Source organism: Hevea brasiliensis, chromosome 11 (assembly GCF_030052815.1).
Source record: "Hevea brasiliensis isolate MT/VB/25A 57/8 chromosome 11, ASM3005281v1, whole genome shotgun sequence".
Taxonomy (NCBI): Eukaryota; Viridiplantae; Streptophyta; class Magnoliopsida; order Malpighiales; family Euphorbiaceae; genus Hevea; species Hevea brasiliensis.
The window spans coordinates 72,919,442-72,944,201 of NC_079503.1; the positions used below are offsets into that span (position 1 = coordinate 72,919,442).

General features: G+C 25.9%; 1 protein-coding gene across 1 annotated transcript; it reads right to left on the reverse strand.

Moving 5' to 3' along the window:
• Window positions 1-2,817: 2,817 nt before the first annotated feature.
• Window positions 2,818-4,164, reverse strand: LOC110658489 (uncharacterized). The gene is made up of 2 exons (XM_021816126.2): window positions 3,698-4,164; window positions 2,818-3,592 (listed from the first exon to the last, which is right to left on the reverse strand). The coding sequence occupies exons 1-2, from the start codon at window positions 4,057-4,059 to the stop codon at window positions 3,103-3,105; spliced, it is 852 nt and encodes a 283-aa protein (XP_021671818.2). The 5' UTR covers window positions 4,060-4,164; the 3' UTR covers window positions 2,818-3,102.
• Window positions 4,165-24,760: the final 20,596 nt, after the last annotated feature.

Sequence of the window (24,760 nt, forward strand, 5' to 3'; positions counted from 1 at the left end):
CACAATAAAACAAGTAAAAGGAATATTGAGAAATAAATCATCCTTGGAAGAAGGGGATGATGATAGAGGATGGGGAGGGAGAGGGAAGGGGAGGCAAGACATTTATAATCAAAACAAATATCATATTATATGTAGTTATTAAAGGCACAATGCTGAAGGTGTGCCTTAGGCTCAAGGCTCACCAGGCTCTAATCTTAGAGCCTTTATAGGAGAGGGCAAACGACATTCACCAAACTCTCGCCTTATGCTCCTAGGAGTGAGCCTTGTTCCAAACGCAAGGCTCTAGAAAGGCGCACCTTCTTTATTTCCACCTTCAACGAGTATTTCCATGAACAAAAAATACTACCACTCAACTCAAAATTTGTCGATCTACCAGAATCTAATATTGACACACTAGAAAGTTTTTAAAATTAGTATTGTTGGTGATAACTAGTTACCAAAATCTCATCAAACCATCACAACCAAGATCACAAACCTCCCATATTACCATTTTCTATACTTATCTATGCCAAAAGAAAAAGGAAAAACATTATCCACTAACTTGAGAACTACATAATACTCCTTTAGTTCTTAAATATGAGGAAGATAATGAAGATATTGATTTTAAAGGAGAGTATCAAGAGGATGAAGGTATAGATGAAGATGAAGAAGATCATGATGCTACTCTTGATGAAAATTGAAGAGTAATTATTTTACAACTTTGTAAAGCCATATTTCACAACAAAACAAGTACAATTCGGATTTGAACTTTACACTTGACGACTCTAATACATCAACTTTGTAAAACCATATTTCACAACAAAACAAGTAAAAGGAATATTGGGGAATAATTCATCCTTTGAAGAAGGGGATGATGATAGAGGATGGGAAGGGAGGGGGAGGCAAGACATTTATAATGAAAACAAATATCATATTATATGTAGTTATTAAAGGCACAAAGTATAGTTACTAAATGTGCGCCTCATCCTCAAGGCTCACCAGGCTCCAATCCTAGTGCCTTTATAGGAGAAAGGCAAACAACATTCACCAAACCCTCACCTTTTGTGCCTAGGAGTGAGCCTTTTTCCAAACGCAAGGCTCTAAAAACACATGCCTTCTTTATTTCCACATTCGACAAGTATTTCCATTAACAAAAAATACTACCACTCAACTCAAAATTTGTCGATCTACTAGAATCTAATATTGAAACACTAGAAAGTTTTTAAAATTAGTATCGTTGGTGATAACTAGTTACCAAAATTTCATCGAACCACCACAACCGAGATCACAAACCTCCCATATTACCATTTTTTATACTTATCTATGCCAAAAGAAAAAGGAAAAACATCATCCACTAACTTGAGAATTAAATAATACTCCTTTAGTTGTTAAATATGAGGAATATGATGAAGATATTGATTTTAAAGATGAGTATCAAGAGAATGAAGGCATAGACGAAGATGAAGAAGATCATGATGCTACTCTTGATGAAAATTGAAGAGTAACTATTTTATAATTGCCTAATTTTAGTTTTGAGACATTAAAAGACTATTCAAGTGTTAATACATTAGCACTTAAATGCTTATTAGTTATTATTATTTTTAGTTTTATGTTATTTAAAGTTTGATAGAATATTCACATTTATTTAACTTTTATGAATTTTTCTTTTTGTACCTCAATTCACCCAAGTGCACACCTCCGCCTTGCGCCTAGGCTTCAGGATTCCTTGGCGCCTTAGTGTGTCTTAAGCCTTTAATAACTATGGCACAAAGTGCATTAGAATGCACATGAGTCTTGGACCCTAAGAGTGGGTGAGGTGCAAAAATAAAATAAGATGAAGTCCAAATAAAACAAAAACCATATTTCAAAAAAAAAAAAAAAAACCCAAAAAAGAGGGAAGTTGGGGAGAGAAAAGGGTGGCGCAAATAGAGTTGAATTAACAACCACATCAAAATAAATCTACAAAAGCTCATGACAACCATTATCATAGGAAATCTATAGAAGAAAGGACAGCTCAAGACATCCAAATCTTAGGAGTTGGTTAATCTCATTCCAAAAAAGTCAAAGGAGTTCCATTCTCTTAGAAAAAATACAAAGAGAAAAAAAGTGATATCTCTTTAAAATTACGCCAATGATAGCAGAGCTGTGCACCATGACAATAAGGTGCATCCCTCAACAAGGTTGCCCGCCTTTCAATGATTGAGGCGCTAGAAGTTGTGCTCCTTGTGCCTCAGGCATAGATTCAATAACACACTTAGTAAATTAGGTTGGACCTTTATTCTTATTTGGATGAGAAAAAGATCTAATATCAATCACAGCATGGCCTGTATTCAAATCAATTGTAGGAAGAACAAAAGTATTGACCACTAGCACAGAATTGAAGCTATAATCTGAGACAATGATAACACTCTTGCAGCAGCCAAAATGGCTCTTCAAATACACAATAACATATATTACAAGAACTATGAAGAGAAGCCCAACCAAACAAAATTGTATATAACATCACATGCCATGTAAAGTACTGAAATGCTTGAGTCAGATGAAACACATTACCCATGCCTCCCTTCATCTTCATTCATGCTGTATATAGTGATTAGCACTTAAAAATTACTTAAATTCTATAATAACCATTTTCTACAAACTTAAGAAAATGACAAGCTTAGAGATTTCATTAAAAAATAATTGCCAAGAATTATATATTACAACATCAACATGATATGAATGGACAATCTCTGAGAGAAAGGACTTATGTTCAAAAACAATGAAGGGCAGGCATAAACTGAACTTGTTGTCCCACTTCTATATGCAATTACAAGATTCTAACTTGGAACAAAATGGTTTGGAAAAAAAGAAGGAGCCCTATTATTGAAGTAATAACTGAAGATTTAGTATAAATACATATCTAACCTATATGAGCTTACCAAATATGTGTGAGCTTCTTCTCTGCCCCACTAACATCAAAAGTGCATTGGAGTCTTAGCATCTTTGTCTATGTACATATGTCTTTCAGCAAACTCAATAGTTGGAATCCTTTGATATACTGTTCATTTTATAATGCATTACTAATACATATTTGATAAATCAAAATTCTTCATGTACATCATGTTTCAAATACTTCACAAACTATGAGCAAGTAACAAAACCATCTTGCAGCAGTAATTGGCAACCTTCTTGATTCAAAGTCTCTCTAACCGCACGATAAAACTCCACCCAGGACGATGAATAAACCTCCACATTTCCAAATAAAAATGTAGGATTAGGACTGGCTGGGCAAGCAGCCACCAAATCCAATACAGAAGCAGCTGGTTTAAGTGGCTGAGGGAAATTAAAGGCCAAATTATCCACTTTATGTTCATAAATTTTTCCATTTCTATCCAATTTATACCTTGACGTGCCCTGAAATTGTCCCTTGGCCTCCCATGGAACCCTTGGCACACCCTTTAAGTTCCACCTAATCAATATTACATTCTCCGAGGGCTGCCAAATCCTATAAACCTCAAGTGAAATTTCTCTAAACAACATCTTCCCATGAAATCTCAATGCCCAAAAGATTAATTTGTACTTCTCAATGCCAGCGAATGTATTCAAAGGGTCAAGAAAAGTAATATCATCCCTGGAGAAAAATAAAAGAGTACCGAATCCATTGGAAATTTCAAAATTTTCTCCAAATCAAATACAATTCAAAGGAAATAAGAGATACCCAGAAAAGAAAAAATACCTGTAAATATCATAATTAAGGTCCTTGGTGAACAACAAAGGTAAATCCTCACGGAGTGTACGTACAGCTAGGCCAAGGTTGACATAGAAGTCATCTCTTTGGTGCTGCTGCTCGTCCTGGTAACCTAATGGGGTCTTAACCTGCGCACCCTGGGGTGGAGAAGGAGAAAGGGAGGTGTTAGTATTAGAGGGTTTTGTTTTAGTTGATGATATGGTTGTGGAAATAGCTGTTGTTGATTGAAAATGAGTAGAAAGTGTTTGGTTTTGGGCTTGGCAATTGATGGGTTTCTCTCTTTCTCTTGAAGAAGAGGATTTGGAGTTGAGGAGGAGAGAAGGAGAGAGGTTTGGTAGAAGAAAAGCCATTCTTTTCTCCTTCTTCTTCTTGAATTGGGTTTATTGATTATTTTTTAGCTTTTTTTCATTGAGAGAGATTTTTGATTTTGAGTGGCTTTGAACGTGGCCATGAAATTGTCTACGTTTTTGAGATTGAAAATGCACTAAACAAAAGGTTTTTAATTTTTGCATTATAACCCCACAATTTTTTGATAAATACTACCAAACTCTTTTAATTTCCTTTTTGCTACCTTTTCAAATTTCACTTTCTCATTTTTAATTATTTGTCTGAAAATATTTTAAATTTCCATAAATTTTCATAAATATTTTTTAAAATTTTACTATTATCATAATTTATTTTTTAAAAAATAGAAATAAAGTAAATTTCATTATAATTTATCCTAATAGTCATGCCAACATAAAAGTATGGATGTTATTCAAAATGAATACTTAAAAAATATCATATACTAATTGCTAAGTAAATAAAATACACAATATACATAATTTTTAATTATAATAATATATAGCAAATACATCATATTTGCTTTTTTGTTTTTTAAAAATGAGTTCCACCATTTAGAAAGAAAAAAAAAATTACTTATACATAAATCATATTCGATAATATTAGCTATTCTAACAGCTATTAGTTATTTTAAGTAGCCATCAGCTATTTTACTAACTCTTAGTTCCTAGATATTAATTGTTAGTGATTGACTGTTTATATAATGATCTAAAATAAAAGTATTTAATAAAATAGTGATATCATTTTATTTATCTTTATCAAAACTTTTTTTAAACATCTAAAAATTAGAGAGAATAATTTCTATAAATTATTCTCTCAAATATAAATATTATATTACTAAATAATATAAATAAAAAAGATAATATTTTAATTAGAATCAAAATACTAACCACTGGCTATTGATGAAAAGTAAACCATAAACATTTCATGTCAAAATTTAAAGAGATTCATGCTTACACAAAAAAATAATATCAAATCTCTTGATAGTTGTGGTCCAATTTATTGTGAATAATAATGGATAAAAATGAGAAATGATTTGATGATACATATTATTAGTTTAACAAATATAAGGTTAGTATTTCTTTTTTTTTTTTTTTTAAAACTACTAAAAAAAATTAAAATATTTAGTTATGTAAAAATGGGTAAATAAACTTTTCATAACCTTTTCATTCAAGAATTGTTGTTAATATATACTGTGTTCAGATTTATTTATGCTACAAAAGTTCACTTTTTATTTACCATTACACTAATTCAGTCTTATTTAATTCAATTTTTTTTTAATTTAATTTACTTTATCATTATAAATTTTAATTTATTAAATTTTTTTAAATCAAATAATTGAGTCAAACATTATAAGATAATTATAAAATTATAAATAAAATTGTTTTATGTTTTAAATACATTTTTTTCTTATTTTTTATTTTCTTAAACAACAAACAGAATGATGTGAGTTGCCCAATTTAATTTTATTCAATGACTGAAAATATATCATCACTAGTAAATATAAGTTGGAGTTCCTGCTCTTATAATTCCTTGCTAAAAGAAAAAAAAGAAAGATATAAATTATCTTTCTATTTCATTTAAAATATTTGATAATTATTTGATTTTGATAAGTAGGCATCTAAGGGCATTCTAAAAGGATATTCCCATCAACCCAAAAAAAAAAAAGTAGTACATTTCAGTGTATTCCAAAATTAAATAAATTTCATATGAAAAGAAAATTTTATTAGATAAATTCAAACCACAATATCTGAAGCAAACAATATGAAACCTTGCCTTAATTAAGGATTGAGGAATGACTTTTCAATTTTCACATTCTTTTGATTTATACTATAAAATTTTATTAAAGATAAAATTTTTAATTAATTATAATTTTATTTTATTGTTAATATGAAGTATCATTATTAAAATTACTAGATTTTAAGTATAATAAATGTTTCTAAAAATAGATTTTTAACTTATAAATGTTTTTTTAGAGAATAATTATTTATATACATATTAATATAATTTTAAAATAATAATTCACTCTTTTTCTAATCTAATAATAAATTTAATTAAAAAAAATTAAATTTTATAGATATATAATATGATCAACGAAGTATCATAATATTTGAAATTTGGATAAATATCACATGCGGTTATTCAACTTTATAAGTATTTTCATAAAAATTACTAAATTTTATTTTTTTTATAAAATTCACTGTTTTTTATTTCATAAAAGTTATTGTGATCAGAAATTAAAAATTTTTAAGTTAATCTGCTGACTTGTTAATCATTTTAATAATTCACTCTTTTTCTAATCTAATAACAAATTTAATTAAAAAAAATTAAATTTTATAGATATATAATATGATCAACGAAGTATCATAATGTTTGAAATTTGGATAAATATCACATGCGGTTATTCAACTTTATAAGTGTTTTCATAAAAATTACTAAATTTTATTTTTTTTATAAAATTCACTGTTTTTTATTTCATAAAAGTTATTGTGATCAGAAATTAAAAATTTTTAAGTTAATCATTGACTTGTTAATTATTTTAATAATTCACTCTTTTCTAATCTAATAACAAATTTAATTAAAAAAATAAATTTTATAGATATATAATATGATCAACGAAGTATCATAATGTTTGAAATTTGGATAAATATCACATGGTTATTCAACTTTATAAGTGTTTTCATAAAAATTACTAAATTTTATTTTTTTATAAAATTCACTGTTTTTATTTCATAAAAGTTATTGTGATCGAAATTAAAAATTTTTAAGTTAATCACGACTTGTTAATCATTTTAATAATTCACTCTTTTTCTAATCTAATAACAAATTTAATTAAAAAAAATTAAATTTTATAGATATATAATATGATCAACGAAGTATCATAATGTTTGAAATTTGGATAAATATCACATGCGGTTATTCAACTTTATAAGTGTTTTCATAAAAATTACTAAATTTTATTTTTTTTATAAAATTCACTGTTTTTTATTTCATAAAAGTTATTGTGATCAGAAAATAAAAATTTTTAAGTTAATCTGCTGACTTGTTAATCATTTTAATAATTCACTCTTTTCTAATCTAATAACAAATTTAATTAAAAAAAATTAAATTTTATAGATATATAATATGATCAACGAAGTATCATAATGTTTGAAATTTGGATAAATATCACATGCGGTTATTCAACTTTATAAGTGTTTTCATAAAAATTACTAAATTTTATTTTTTTTATAAAATTCACTGTTTTTTATTTCATAAAAGTTATTGTGATCAGAAATTAAAAATTTTTAAGTTAATCTGCTGACTTGTTAATCATTTTAATAATTCACTCTTTTCTAATCTAATAACAAATTTAATTAAAAAAAATTAAATTTTATAGAGATATAATATGATCAACTAAGTATCATAATGTTTGAAATTTGGATAAATATCACATGCGGTTATTCAACTTTATAAGTGTTTTCATAAAAATTACTAAATTTTATTTTTTTTATAAAATTCACTGTTTTTTATTTCATAAAAGTTATTGTGATCAGAAATTAAAAATTTTTAAGTTAATCATTGACTTGTTAATCATTTTAATAATTCACTCTTTTTCTAATCTAATAACAAATTTAATTAAAAAAAATTAAATTTTATAGATATATAATATGATCAACGAAGTATCATAATGTTTGAAATTTGGATAAATATCACATGCGGTTATTCAACTTTATAAGTGTTTTCATAAAAATTACTAAATTTTATTTTTTTTATAAAATTCACTATTTTTTATTTCATAAAAGTTATTGTGATCAGAAATTAAAAATTTTTAAGTTAATCTGACTTGTTAATCATTTTAATAATTCACTCTTTTTCTAATCTAATAACAAATTTAATTAAAAAAAATTAAATTTTATAGATATATAATATGATCAACGAAGTATCATAATGTTTGAAATTTGGATAAATATCACATGCGGTTATTCAACTTTATAAGTGTTTTCATAAAAATTACTAAATTTTATTTTTTTTATAAAATTCACTGTTTTTTATTTCATAAAAGTTATTGTGATCAGAAATTAAAAATTTTTAAGTTAATCATTGACTTGTTAATCATTTTAATAATTCACTCTTTTCTAATCTAATAACAAATTTAATTAAAAAAAATTAAATTTTATAGATATATAATATGATCAACGAAGTATCATAATGTTTGAAATTTGGATAAATATCACATGCGGTTATTCAACTTTATAAGTGTTTTCATAAAAATTACTAAATTTTATTTTTTTTATAAAATTCATCGCTTTTTATTTCATAAAAGTTATTGTGATCGTAAATTAAAAATTTTTAAGTTAATCATTGACTTGTTAATCATTTTAATAATTCACTCTTTTCTAATCTAATAACAAATTTAATTAAAAAAAATTAAATTTTATAGATATATAATATGATGAACGAAGTATCATAATGTTTGAAATTTGGATAAATATCACATGCGGTTATTCAACTTTATAAGTGTTTTCATAAAAATTACTAAATTTTATTTTATTTTTATAAAATTTATCGCTTTTTATTTCATAAAAGTTATTGTGATCGTAAATTAAAAATTTTTAAGTTAATCTGACTTGTTAATCATTTTAATAATTCACTCTTTTTCTAATCTAATAACAAATTTAATTAAAAAAAATTAAATTTTATAGATATATAATATGATCAACGAAGTATCATAATGTTTGAAATTTGGATAAATATCACATGCGTTATTCAACTTTATAAGTGTTTTCATAAAAATTACTAAATTTTATTTTTTTTATAAAATTCACTGTTTTTTATTTCATAAAAGTTATTGTGATCAGAAATTAAAAATTTTTAAGTTAATCTGCTGACTTGTTAATCATTTTAATAATTCACTCTTTTTCTAATCTAATAACAAATTTAATTAAAAAAAATTAAATTTTATAGATATATAATATGATCAACGAAGTATCATAATGTTTGAAATTTGGATAAATATCACATGCGGTTATTCAACTTTATAAGTGTTTTCATAAAAATTACTAAATTTTATTTTTTTTATAAAATTCACTATTTTTTATTTCATAAAAGTTATTGTGATCAGAAATTAAAAATTTTTAAGTTAATCTTCTGAATTGTTAATCATTTTAATAATTCACTCTTTTTCTAATCTAATAACAAATTTAATTAAAAAAAATTAAATTTTATAGATATATAATATGATCAACGAAGTATCATAATGTTTGAAATTTGGATAAATATCACATGCGGTTATTCAACTTTATAAGTGTTTTCATAAAAATTACTAAATTTTATTTTTTTTATAAAATTCACTGTTTTTATTTCATAAAAGTTATTGTGATCGAAATTAAAAATTTTTAAGTTAATCTGTGACTTGTTAATCATTTTAATAATTCACTCTTTTCTAATCTAATAACAAATTTAATTAAAAAAAATTAAATTTTATAGATATATAATATGATCAACGAAGTATCATAATGTTTGAAATTTGGATAAATATCACATGCGGTTATTCAACTTTATAAGTGTTTTCATAAAAATTACTAAATTTTATTTTTTTTATAAAATTCACTGTTTTTTATTTCATAAAAGTTATTGTGATCAGAAATTAAAAATTTTTAAGTTAATCTGCTGACTTGTTAATCATTTTAATAATTCACTCTTTTTCTAATCTAATAACAAATTTAATTAAAAAAAATTAAATTTTATAGATATATAATATGATGAACGAAGTATCATAATGTTTGAAATTTGGATAAATATCACATGCGGTTATTCAACTTTATAAGTGTTTTCATAAAAATTACTAAATTTTATTTTTTTTATAAAATTTACTGTTTTTTATTTCATAAAAGTTATTGTGATCAGAAATTAAAAATTTTTAAGTTAATCTGCTGACTTGTTAATCATTTTAATAATTCACTCTTTTTCTAATCTAATAACAAATTTAATTAAAAAAAATTAAATTTTATAGATATATAATATGATCAACGAAGTATCATAATGTTTGAAATTTGGATAAATATCACATGCGGTTATTCAACTTTATAAGTGTTTTCATAAAAATTACTAAATTTTAATTCCTTTTATAAAATTTATTGTTTTTTATTTTATAAAAATTATTGTGATCAGAAATTAAAAATTTTTAATTTAATCTGCTGACTTATTAATTATTTTATAAACAAAATTACCTTATTTTATAAGTTCCTGAAAAAAAGAAAATATAGTATATAAAACGTATTCAACTATTCTTTTTGCCATCAAACTTCTCTTTTTTCTCTATTTTGTATCCACCAATAATCATTATTTAGGTAATTTTATTTATAAAAATTTATATATCAACAAGTTAATTTAAAAACCTTTAATTTTATATTTCAATAATTTTTATGAAATAAAATTAAAATTTAATTAATCATATAAAAGAAATTAAAATTTAATAATTTTTATAAAAATAGTGCCCGGATATGATACTTATCCTTAAAATTATAAACTTAAAAATTTTAAAATTTTTAAAAAATACAATAAAAGGAATTTTAAATATTTTTTTTATGAATATATATATATATATATATATATATATATATATATATAATTTAATTATGTATGGAATAAATTACTTTTTCATCTCTGAATTATGTCATACTAATACTTTTGTCTTTTTATTTTAAAAAGTCAATGATTTCATCATTGAGTCTTAATTAGATCAAACAAAAGGTCATTCGGTCAAAAAATACCATTAATAAAATATCAAATGATCATATTACTCTTTATTAAATTAAAAATATTTTAATTAAAGCTCAATCCCTAATAGCAGTTCATTAGGTAGCAGTGGAATCTACTTTGATTAAACTTTAAACATTTTTTCACTATCCATAATATAATCACTTTCTGTATACTACTTCAATAGCATTCACATCAGTATACCACTTCAGCTTAGTAGATACTCTAGAAAGCCTCATCAAGATCAAACACAATAGCCAGACACCACAAATTGAGCAACATAGACTACAAAAAACACAAGAAAATAAAACCATTAATTATCTTTATCTTTTAGATGCAAACATGGTATACAAATGCATTTAGTAACAACTCCCAGGAAAAGGAGAAGGAAATGAAAGGAGGAAGCGAAAGAGTCAATTTTGAGTCATAAGAAAATTCCAAACCATGTTCCTTACTAAAATTATATAAAAATAAAAAACCACAAGGGTCATGGTAATTTTTGAAGTATCATCATTAAAATTATTAGATTTAAATATAAGAAATACTTTTTAAATAATTTTTTAAATTTTAGAAATAGTTTTTAGCAAATAATTATTTATTTACATATGAATATAATTTTAAAATAATAATTCACCTTTTTTTTAAAAAATAATAATTCACATTTGTGAATAAAAAGAAAATAAATTCTTAAAGCAAGATAAATTTTACCGACAGTCACAATGTTGGTATCCCTTACTGATATTAAATCAGTTGGTAAGTAATTTAAAATTAAATTATTTTTTAAAGTACGATAATATTATTATCGGTATTCTGTTGGCTCAAGTATAATATATTGGCACATGGTTTCAGAATTAGTTTGATTTTTATAAAATCAGTAATATACTTATTATTGACAAACCGATTGTTACAAAATCGATAATGTAACTTTTCTCCTCTCACTGTCGACTCACACACATGGCTCGCCCGCAGCTAACTTCTTTACTTAGCCAAGTATAAAAGAAAAAATTAAATTAAAATTAAATTAAGTTACTAATAAATAAAATTAATATAAATTCATTTAAATAAAAATAATATAAACTAAATTGACTCCGTATAACTTAGCTAGCTAAGTATAGAGAAATAAAATTAATATAAATTCATTTAAATAAAATTGATATAAACTAAATTGACTCCGTATAACTTAGCTAGCTAAGTATAGAGAAATAAAATTAATATAATTTAATAATAAATAAAATTAATATAATTGGGTAAATAATATATTTAAATATAGTTAGTAAATCTTTAATTAATATAACTCAATAAGTAATATATTTATATTAATATATTTAGGTTAATATTTACAATAATATCTTGATAATAATATTTAGATTAATATATTTAGTAATTTAATATAAAAAGCGTATGATATAAGTAAATCAATTGCATTTTATAAATTTAATAAATTAATCTATAACTTATTTAATGTATTTGTTTAGAAATTATTATTATTATTATTATTATTATTATTATTATTATTATTATTATTATGTTGTTGTTGTTGTTGTTGTAAAAAAAAATAAAATTAAAATAACAAACATAAATATTAATTATCAACACAAGAACAATGAATTTATAATGTGCTTTAAATTAGTTAGATAAAAAAATATATACGACTATAATGATGACACAAATGTCTTCCAGTGTTGCATGTAGGATGCCTCCTCTTCTTTGTTTGTCAGGTATTGTATCGCCTCAACCCACCTCTGTTAGGCCCACTGTCTTCAGCTTGGATAGTTTCTGTTGATGTCGTCATCATTGAATTAGTTTTAGAGGGTAGGTTTTGACCCTTGATGATTCCCTAACAAGACTGGATATTACATAATCATCATTGATAGAAAAAAGTTTGTGGCCATATGGGATAGATCCAAGATTAGAGTAATGGGGACTAGAAAGGAATTATGAAGGAGAAAGGAATTGTGAAGCATCTCTAGAAAATAGATTAGTTCTTGAACTAGAAGAGATATCTACAGAATGCTTGCCAAATGCTTGGAACATTTCATCGTTAGGCATTTGGGATTGTAAAGTTTCCATAAACCCATACGAAGTCCCCGTGAGTCCATGGCCTGGAGTCTGATCGAAAACCCATGGCATAGAGGAAGATGACTGAAAAGGCATTGAAGAGCTAGGAGTCCAACTAAAGAACTGCGTTTGTACATCGCCTCCCACATGAGGAATAGAGGATGATTGACCTCGTTCAGTGTATGTGCCAAATGGATGGTAGCAGACCTGTGGTGACACTGGGTAAATTTCAGAGGCATTGGAAGGTATGGGAACCTCTCATCTACATTGTGTCCTTGACATTTGGAGATGCAGTTGAGAGGCACTCGATTCTGCAGAAGCATCATCTATATCATCATGAATTTGAGTATTTGGAGGAGGAGGTTATGGTGGTGGAAATTGTGTAAACCTCCTCTCTTCATTGAGAGCATATAAAATGGCCCTTGCATCTAGCTGAACTTCACTGGCCAATGCATTCTAAAACTATGCAACTTTAATAATTATGTCCTTAGCCGCGTCCCTCTAAAAGCAAAGTTAGAAGCACGTAAGATTATGCTCAAGTAATTAAAAAAATAGAAATGTTTTGGTCATTTCTGCAACACTAATAGCTGTGCCTCTATGCGATATCCACCTGCGAGAGATGTTCCTATATCACTCCATGTATTGTGAAAGGTATTATAGTGACTCCAATAAATTTTTCCTTGAACAACCTTGTTTGCGTGACAATACCAGATTTGGATCCAATGTGCATTCATCTACTTCAATTTGTATCAGAGTTTCGTAAAGACGTGTAATGAAGATCATCATCTTCAAGTGAGTCATGCAGTATAGGTTGCTCATGACCAAATTGATGCATGACTCTGTCCGATTTTTGCCACTCAACAATATGAGAACAAATGAGTGGCACGATTGGTCTCCACACGTTCTGTCCTTGCAAACAGTAAGCTAGGAGACCCTGTACTTCATTGCCCGAGTATGGTTCCCAAACTATCTGTAATTGGCAAAAAGAGATGAACACATGTTGTATATATTAGTTAAATAAAATGAAAATTATAGGCAATAATTAACAATAAAAAATATTTACCTTTGAGCCCATCCTATCTATCTTAAATCTGATATCCACTAGCACATATGTTACGATATCAGTTATTTATTGTGCTTGACTCCACATATAATGTTATTAGCGTACTTACAATTTTTTAACTATATGAATATTTTTAAATCATATATAATATAATAATCCACCATATGGTACCTATAGGTGCATCTTTAAATGGCCTTCTATTAGTGATGGTGGGAGCGAGTGATGTAAATCAATCCCAAGCCCATATTTGTAGAATACGTAGAGCGCCACCAATTTGTGACACATCTGGATCAGTCTCATGAAATAGCTCTCTGTATAACCATACAAGGCATGCACCACCCCAGCTTTACTCTCCTGCTCTTTGTTGATCAGCAAGCAGCATTAGGAACATCAAGTTTATTACTGATTCATTCTTATCGGGAAATAATACACCACCGATAATTCTAAGTATATAAGCTTTAGCATTCATTTTCACATCAATATCATTAGCATTATGTGGCAAATTGCCCACTCAATAAGTGCTAGTTTGATCAATTTCACCACTGACACGTCACAACAGTCACACTAGGCCAGGCCAATTTTTTAAAGCCACATCATACCGATAGTTATAATATCGGTATGCTTTTCTGCCACTACCAAGAATACACGCTTTTGTATTATTTCTTATCACATATATTAATTTATTAAATCTAACATAATATATTTTTATTTACTTATAGCATAGATTTTTATTATTAAATTATTAAATATATTAATCTAAATATTATTATAAATACATTATTCTAAATATTAATATAAATATATTACCTATTAAATTAAATTAATTAAAGATTTACTAACTGTACTTAAATATATTATTTACCTATTTATATTAATTTTTGTTCATATAATTAAAATTAAAATTAAAATTAAAATTTATATTAATTTAATTTATAATAATTTTATTTAAATGATTTATATTAATTTTATTATTATAAATTAATTTACATTAATTTTTTTTATCTATACTTCTATAGCTAAAAAAAAAAAAGCTATATGCAGGCTAATAAAAGGTTATATGTAGGGTAATGCATTACTGATTTTGTAACAATCGGTTTGTCAGTGAGAAGTACATCACTAGTTTGGACTTATTCGCGTTATAGGTGTGGCCTACTTTCTATTACACATTATTTGATTGGTTAAATACATCCTCAAATATTTGTACTATTCATTTTTACCTATTAGACACTTAAACTATTTTCATGACCCATCACACATCTCAACTTAAGAAAAAAAAAAAATAGCACATAAGCACAAAATTACAAAGCCAACATGAGAGTGATATACACGAGTTAAGAAGCAAGTGAAGAGTAGTTTCTTTCCTTACTTGGCACCTCAGTTGCATAAAAAATGACATTCGTTTGGCCAAAATCTCCATATTGAAATATCTTTATGCATTTCCTAGTAAACCCTGCTGACTATTCCCATAAGATCTGTGTATTTGATAAGCCTATTCCCATCAATGAAGTGAAATACCACTAAGAGATAGTTAGCGTAGGTGGTGTAGAGATCAACAACAATAAGGCATATGACACACCATGTCCAACCTAGAGGCACCAACGTTAGATTTCAAAAACTTGGTATGTACCCATAATTGAAGCTTGTAACCGTAATCAACCCCACTTGTTGCCATGAATAAGCAAATTTATAGATGTATATTCAATTCTTCAATAAACATAAGGGAAAAAGATCAATCAAAGGCCACACTCCTGATGAAACCTAGCTACTACTAGATGAACATCATATGATCAGGTAAAGGAATAAAAGTGCATACAGAACACAACCATCAAAACCTACCTTAGTCAATAATATGGGTAGAAATGACCCATGGCCATGATCTTGATCGCCATTTATTTCATCTAGTTTAACACTTAAAGCCTCCCTATTGCTTGTTTTCCTATCTATTTTCATTGCTTTAATTTCTACGGAGAACACTAATAGAGATCTTAGAAGTTATGGCTGGTTTATTAAAGAGTTTACTGATTATTTTGTGTCCTTATGATGGATTATTAAAGCAGTTTGTTGGTTGGTTTCAGTCTATTCTAGTTTGGTCTCTTTGTTACTGGTTGGTTTTGGTTTATTTTACCTTGGTCTCTTTATTATTGTGTTTTGTTTTAAGGCTCTGCTTGTAAAGCCTACTTGTTGGTTGAATTTGTCTCATTGTGCTTTTAAAAGGCACCTGATAGGCTTAAATATGCCACTTTAAGGAAACATGCATCCCATCTCATACTCTTGGTATTGGTTCAAAGTGGGGATTGGTGGCATTTAATCCATATAAACAAAATCCAAATGTAATATTCCCTAATGCATCTCATCTTAGCCCACTAATTTTTGCTCATGTGATACAAAGTAAACTAAATACATGAGTTTGCTGTAATTTTATTCTCATTTTCTAATTTTCATGTTTGTAATCTTGTATGCATTGTAATTTATATCCCATGGTTAAACTTCTTCTCTCTCTGTCCTTTGTCTTTAAGCTCTAAAACAGAGTATAATAGATAAGAGTAGGCACCATGATTATTCTCTAGTAGATACCATAAGCTCACCTCATACAATAACATCATGCATACAACATGAAATAATCCAAACACACATGAATGATGAATTTATAAAGCCCAACAATAGTGGCAAATGTATAAAAATTTTATTCTAGGGCCAATATGTCAAAAATAAGTAATAAAATATTATTAAAAAATTTTAAATATAATATTAATATGTCAAAAGGTGTAAAAAGAAAAGTTTTCTAGAAAACTAGCTAGTTTTCACAAATAAACAGGCCCATAGCTCCTCCCAATCTAAACCATGCATCACAACTATTGAAATAAGAATTGTTTTAATGATTTTGCTTGTCTGACATTTCATTTTGGGTATTTTGTTTTCCTTGCTATTTAATTGTGTCCTTGTTGAATATATACATAGGTTTGATGCAATGACACAAGGTGATGCAAGGGCATTGGGTTTTTGTAAGGTTCAATGTTGACCAACTTTTATTCGAGTATAGCTGGTTGTTTAGGAAGCCTGTGGTGCAGAGATAAATAGGGAAAAAAAATCAATAATAAAAAGGGAAAAAAAAACAATTTTGCGACTGTTAATATAAATATTTTAACAAAAGTGGTTTGTATATCTAATTGATGATTTATTTAGATAATTTTCAAGTTATAATTAAATATTGTTGATTCAGTTAATATTAGTTGTTTTGCATGCTCGTTGTGCAAATTATTAATTATTTTATTTTTGTAATATAATTTAATATTTATTTTTTATACTTTACACTTTCAAAATTATACTGTATACTTTTGTGAAGGATAAAATGCTTAATTAATTATGTTAAATGCAATTTAAATTTATATTAAATTTTAAAATAATTATATGCCTATCAAAATTAGATTAAACTTTTTTTAAATGGTTGCTAATCGTTTTCCTATAAGTATTCTTTTATAAGAATCTAATAATATAATATCACTATACTATAATTGTAATTCAAAAAAAAAGATCGTGTATGATTAAAATATTATAGCAAATATAATAATAATTATGTTCAAAGATATTATCTTAAATATTATGCTAATATTCAATAAATAATAATATAAAATACAAAAGTCAAAACCATTGAAATTTTAATAAATAATTTTTTTTTTAAAGAAAGTTGGAAAAAAGAAGGAGATTTTAATGATCTCTACATCCAATATTCCAAGGGAAGTGAGTAATGAATTTGATTTCAAGTGTTTAATAGTTACTGATGTAATTTTTAATGTTGATTAATATGCCATATGATGATTTTTTAAGTTAGTTAATATAATAGATTGTATTTTTTAATAGCAGTTAATATAATTTTATAACAACTGCTAACATAATTTTATAATGGTAGTTGATATAATTTTAAATCTAATATAACTTTTTAATAATGGCGCATTTAATTTTTTAATAGCAACTGATATAATTGTATCCTTATATTTTTTTTTTCTGAGTTGATTAATGTGCCACATATTAAATACAACTGATATAATTTTATATAACAACTAATATAATTTCGTATTTGATTTAATAATAAATTATAATTTTTTTAACAGCATCTAATATAATTTTGTTTTTGATAAAGGATATAAAGGTATATATCATTTAATTTTAAAATTTGAAATGAATTGATTAATGGATTGTAATTTTGAAAGATACCTATTAAGTTAGATGCCACACTTTTGCAAGCCATTTTTCAAGGTGTGTGTGTGTGTGAGCGCGCTTTGTATGTAGCTATTAATAATCTTAATAAATAAATAATTTTTAAACTCTTTAAACTCTCTCTCTCTCTTCTCCCACCTTCTTTTTCCCTCTGAACTTTTTTAGGTGGATGCCATTAGGTATTTTAAGCATAGTCACTTTCTATCATATCCTCAGTTTATTCTTATCGATAAATTTGAGTTTTATGGCCTCATTTGGGAGGATTTGGTGTCTACTCTTCTTTGAGGATTTGGTATTTCCTTCTTTATGAGAATTTGCTATTTTCTCTACTGCGAGAATCTTTTTTTTCTTTTTATCATGGAGTTATTATTAGGTGTTTTATTTGTTATTTGAGTAGGAGTAAAATGATAGAAAGTACAAATTATCTATTCATGAGCATATTAATGTTTGATAGTTTCCAATCGAGCTCATAAAAAGATCATAAAGTCGAATAGTAGTAGATTATTACTGGGTGAAGCATACTTTCCGCCGAATGGCCTAGTCAAATGCTCTATCAACACGATCAGATCCTTCAAATAAAGACAATTGCAATTATATTTTACTTAAGTAATTTATTTTTAATTTTCTTATATAAAATTGTAATAATAAGAAATTTTATATTTTAGAATTGTACTCTGTCTCTATTTAACGAAAGCTCTAACTTTTATTTTCTAAAAAAAATAATTTTAATATATGAAAATAAAATAATATTTTAAATTTATTGTAAATTACTAAGTATTTTATTTTCATTAATTTTTATGTAAACTAAACTTTTTCGCTCACAATTCTTTCTCATCATATTGTATAAAAAATATTTATAAAAAAATAAAAAATAAGAATACAAATTAAAATATGGAATAATCTAATATTGATTAAATTATATGATCATTTTCATCATTTTAAAATATAATTTTTTTTTATATCCTCTTAATATATTAAAAAATATATAAACTTTATTTTTATTAATATTATTCTAAAAAATATATTAATAATATGAAAAGCATAATGATAATAAAAAAAGAAAAATGAAAAAAAATATATATATTTGTACCATATGAAGGTTAGGAGTATGAAATATATGTTAACATTGATTAATAAATAGTATTAAAAGCTAGGTTAATTGGCTACCATCATATCCATAATTATTTCTATCATAATAACTAGTATTTATATGCTTTCCCAAATAAATACAACTAAAATAATAATTAAATAAAATACTTTTTATTTCAAATAGATAAATAATTGTATATATTAAATTGATTAATTATATTTAGCTCCTATATTATTATTTTTATTCAAAATTATAAGTAATAATGAAGAAATTTATGAAAAAAAAAAGTATGATATAATTACGCTCATAATTATAAAAAATGGTGTGAATACATTATAATCCTATGTGGCACAAATAAACTATATATTTCAAATAAATAGTCTTTGGATATAAATTTGTAGCACAAATAAACTATATATTTCAAATAAATAGTCTTTGGATATAAATTTGTAATCCTTTGTGGCAGTATTATGTGAAAATATATCTATTTTATATATTGTATAATTTATTTATAATTTTATAAAATAATTTTATAATATATTATGTATGAAATTTTATAATAGAATATCTATTTTATAATTTTGATGGTTTTAATTAAAATAGTTTCAATATAGACTCTTAAATTTTGATATGATCCTTTCTCACTACACTTTTTTTTTTTGGGTAAGAATTTCCCATGATTGTTTAAGTCATATGTGTTAAATAAAATTTAGAGTTTGAAAGTATTGTTGCTTGCTCAAAATAAATTATTAAACACCAAGAAAAAGTATGGAAATAATTATGAAAAAAATGAAAATCGATACAAGAATGGTATTAACAATGCTTTACAAGACAATATTAATTATATAGAAAAAATTATCTTTAATAAGAAATAATTATTAATTAGCATATTAATCTTGACATTAATTAGTAAATTAATCTTTTCATAGAAAGAGCGATGAGGCAATATTAGGAGAAAATTTGCTACATGTCCACATCAGAAAAAATGGATAAAAACTTAAACTTTGATTTCATAATTTCTCATGAGATTTTTTTTTTTCAAGAATTTCTCATGAGACTTTAAGTCATGGGTATTCTAAATTTTTGAGACAAAATTTACATATGATAGGAGTGATAGAATAAAATTTAAAGCTTGCAAGTGTTGTTGCTTGCTTAAAATAAATTATTAAATAGCAAGTAAAAGTATGAAAATAATTATTCAAAAAATGAAAATTGATACAAAAATGGTATTAATAATGCTTTGCAAGGCACTAATAATTGTATAGAAAAACTTATCATTTAATAAGAAATAATTATTAATTTACATATTAATCTATTAATTAATTAGAAAATTATTCTTTTTTATTGAAAGTACCATTTAAAAATATTAGGAGAAAATATGCCACATGGCAAAACCAGAAAGTATTACTTGTTTTATATATATAGATAAAATACATTATTTTATTTTACGTAGGTCGCAAATAGGTACAGTCAGATAATTTTAAATTATTTTGGATTGTTAATTATTTAGGGCTCAATGATTTTTTGGTATATTAAGATCGAGTCATTTTGATTTATTCATATGGTCACGATACATAAAAGATGGTGAATTAAATCAAGTATATTTGTGAATTGTAAACCATTAAAATGTTAATATTTTTCAAGGAATTTTTTTTCGAATTAATCGATTCAGTTCAAATAATCCATTTTCAAGTTAGTTGTTAGGTTGACGCAATTTTGCATGTCATTCAAGCTCATATCATTTTGGATTTTGTGTATATTGGAGTTACAAGTCGCTTTGGATCAAGTTCAAGTTAATCATAATTTTTTTTTTGTTAATAGACAAAATATAAACATACACAAATTAGCGATAAAAATAGATCATTGTTAAAATTATGATCAAATTTAATAGAGTCTTTGTTTCTATGTAACCTACATATACACACACTTTACATCCGATATGGGATTCCAAAGAATCAACCCTTGGGCGCGCTCAACTTTTTTCAATTTTTGTCCAAAACATAAATTGTTGTATGTACTTTCACTGAAAAATCTTATGACAGCCTAAATTTTTATTTTGACTTATTAAATACCTCAACTTCTAGTTTTTATATCTATTAAACACAAATTCATTTGATTAATGGATCATGTCAATGCATGCCAATAAAGGAAAGTAAAAAAAAAATTGTAATAATAGATATAGCCTTTTTACCAAAAATAATGTGGATAAAAATATTATTTAAAAGTGAAAGAGATGTGAGAGTTATGTTAAAAAATAAGTTAAAAGTTGAACAAAAATAAAAGTGATTTCAATATTTTTATTGTGTCAACATACATGTGACAAATGAATCGAAAATTTATTCAACCAATGGTCTATTAATTCTAAAATAAAAGTATAATGGTCAAATATGTCATAATAAAATTTGAGGGTGTCCCTAGACTTTTTTTTTTGGGTTAAATTCAAAGTTCTAATTTATGTTGAACCTTTTTGTTTAACAAGTAATCCTCTTCACTTAAAACTAAACATAGAATCTAAGTACAAAAAATGTGTTGTTGATGCCATTTATTCTTGCACCTAGAGAAACACTTTTTTGGTTAAACAATTATCATGTTAGTTGTGTGGATATTGAGATGGACTCAAAGGGTGTTGTTGATGCTATTTATTCTTTGCAGGAGGACCTCTTTGATTTTGGTCAAATTATTTTTTATTATAAATAGTTATTATCACATGGGTTTGATTGGACCTTGACTTGGATTCGAAGACAAGCTAATGTCACCACTCACTCTCTTGCTAGGATAGCTAAGTTATATGCTAGTTTCTCTTATTGGTCTGAGCATCTGAGCTTATTATGTAATGTTCTTTTTTTAAATATTGTTCTACCCTTTTCCACTTAATGTTTTGGGTTTTAGATTGAGTATACTTGGGAGACCTGCTGGCCTAAGTTTAGAATGAACCTAATATGTTAAGCTTTTCCTAGATTTTATTAATAAAATATTATATATTTAAAAAAAAAAGAGCTAAACATAGAATCTAAGTACAAAAGGGTCTTTAGGTTGTCTGAAGGATTTTACAATATAGTTTGAAAAACAAAGACCTACTCAAAGAGATCTTTGCTTGCCAATCAGCTACTAGCTCTATGGGAAAATATTAAATTGAAATTTATATTGCTAAAAAAAATTGTTTCTAAAGGAGTTGATAGCATCTTATGTCACCCCTTACCCCTCCGTAAGATGTGGCATGATCCCGTAGTATATCTAATAAATTATCAAACTTCGTCTACCAATAATCTATTAAATATACTATAAGGGATTTTGGTAAAACAATTTCACTTTAGAGTTTAGCGTGGTGATAAAAATTTAATTTAAGTGTTTTCAATTTAAGTATGTGTCATAAAACTTATTTAGAAATAATTAGGCATTTTTAAAATTTTTGCGAAAAATCCGCATGGTGATGGCTAAAACTAGGTAAAAATAGTTCTTTAAGTCTGTTGAAAAATAATTTACAAAAATATATCATACTCAACTAGAACTCAATAAACTCAAATCATCTCATTTTATTCTCAACAAATCTCATTAATAAGAAAATAATTCATTATTTAGAAGACTCAGAAAGAAATTTAAATATTTGCATTCATTGAGGTATAAAATTAATATTACAAAAGTTTACATGTAAATAAAATCTTAAAATAATGTTACAATAGTTACAATCTCAAAATTTTATTACAAAACTTTTTATACAACTGCACAATATTTGTACAAACATACATATAGCTACAAAATACATTAAAAAGAAATTATCAAGGACACACCTATAATATACCCGCAGCTAATCAAACCAAAATCTCAACACGACTTCAATTCACAGCTTCAAGAAATCTCACTCAACTGCTCTATCTTTTTTTTCACCAGCGACAACATATAAAGCTATCGCTGAGCGGTGAACTCAGTGGTGCACAACTAATAATTTAAAATTCAATACAAAATATACTTTGACAAATCATATCAAAGAGCTTGAAATATATAAATTATTCATAATTCATAAAATCAAGATCAATATTTTTCATCATACAAATCATTTATTTGATTGATATTTTTATCAAGTAATCACAATGCACCAAATCCAAATAAAGCATTTAAAATGATCATATTTTTCTTGATCCAAGACAATAATATAATATATTCAATCATTTGCAGGCATTTGTTTCAATCACCTTTTTATCAAAATATGCACAGTTTAAGGGTGTTGATAACATTCATACAGTTCAGAGCATGATACAAAATTTTAAATCAATGTCAGGTTGTATACCATGACAAAGCCAATACATCCCAATAACCAAAGGCTAAAGGGGAACACAAGGGCTAGCTAGCGTATATGAGTACTCATCCAATACGTCCTCAACTAGCAACACACCTCTCCAGTCAGAGAGGAAAAACTCAACCCCATGAATGGAGGAGATAAAAACCAATACATCTCACCAGGAAAGCTAATGAGGAATACAAATTATGTTGCTATGCTAACTATGGTTTCAAAACAATTTCAAATAATTTCCATTCAAAGAGTCGCATTGCAAATCAAGTAATACATTTCATAATTCACAATCTTCAAAACAATGCATTAAATTCAAGTGCACAAAAGTAATCATATTTAAATCATACAAATTCAATTCACAATTACAAAGAAAAAAAAAACGTAATTCATTCAAATCAATTCCAAATTTAAAACATAGAAAAGAATAGTTGTGCACAAACCTTCTTTGACTTTTCTTTTCTTGGCTTAATCCTTTCCTTCCTTGGAAGTTTCTTTGTCCACTGAAATCACACAATTACTAAGCTTCAATACTCATTCCAATTATCTTCAATAGCTAATCAACTAAATGCTTAATGCATGCTTAAGTAGATTTTGAAATTTCAATGTATTTTGGGTCCAGGGCAGTTTTTGACCCTGATTTTACAACTCCATTTTAACCTAGTTCTAGTCATAATTTTGTAAAGTGTCATTCATGAAAATTGTTCCTCTATGTCTTAGTTTTATTTTCCAATTTGAATTACTCAATTTGGAGTTTTGAATCTCAAGTTATGGCCAAAACATTAAACACTGATCTAGGTGCTATATCTTGAAATTTCAGGTTTTCCATATTTGTACCTTAACTTTGCATTTTATATCCAAGCATCTTAAGCTCATAATTTGGCCCTAGTCCCTAAAACAATTGTAGACACCATATTTTGGCCGATCTTTAAAGGCATAACTCGTATAATTAATATACACCTTTTAATAAGGATTGTAATTTAGTCGATCTCCCTTGAAGGTGTTCATCCGATCTCAACTAGTTACCTGGCCATAGGTCATTTTTCCTGGATTGGTAACCTCACAGATAAATAATAAATTACAAGTTTATTTGACCTCATGAACATTCAAATCAAAATTTCCCCGATCTCTCCGTTTATTCAGCCTATTCAGATTAGCATCGGATCTTCAGAACACTTAATCTTACATTTTGTTGATTTCCCAATCTCTTTGTGTCCAAAATCCCAAATTGTAGATAAATTCATGACCAGGCATCTT

What these genes read in the sequence shown, in the direction of transcription:
- LOC110658489 (XM_021816126.2), bottom strand. Translation starts at nt 4,059, where the DNA reads ATGGCTTTTCTTCTACCAAACCTCTCTCCTTCTCTCCTCCTCAACTCC. An exon ending in CTTAATTATGATATTTACAG is followed by an intron (nt 3,593 to 3,697) that starts GTATTTTTTCTT and finishes ATTTTTCTCCAG; the next exon opens with GGATGATATTACTTTTCTTG.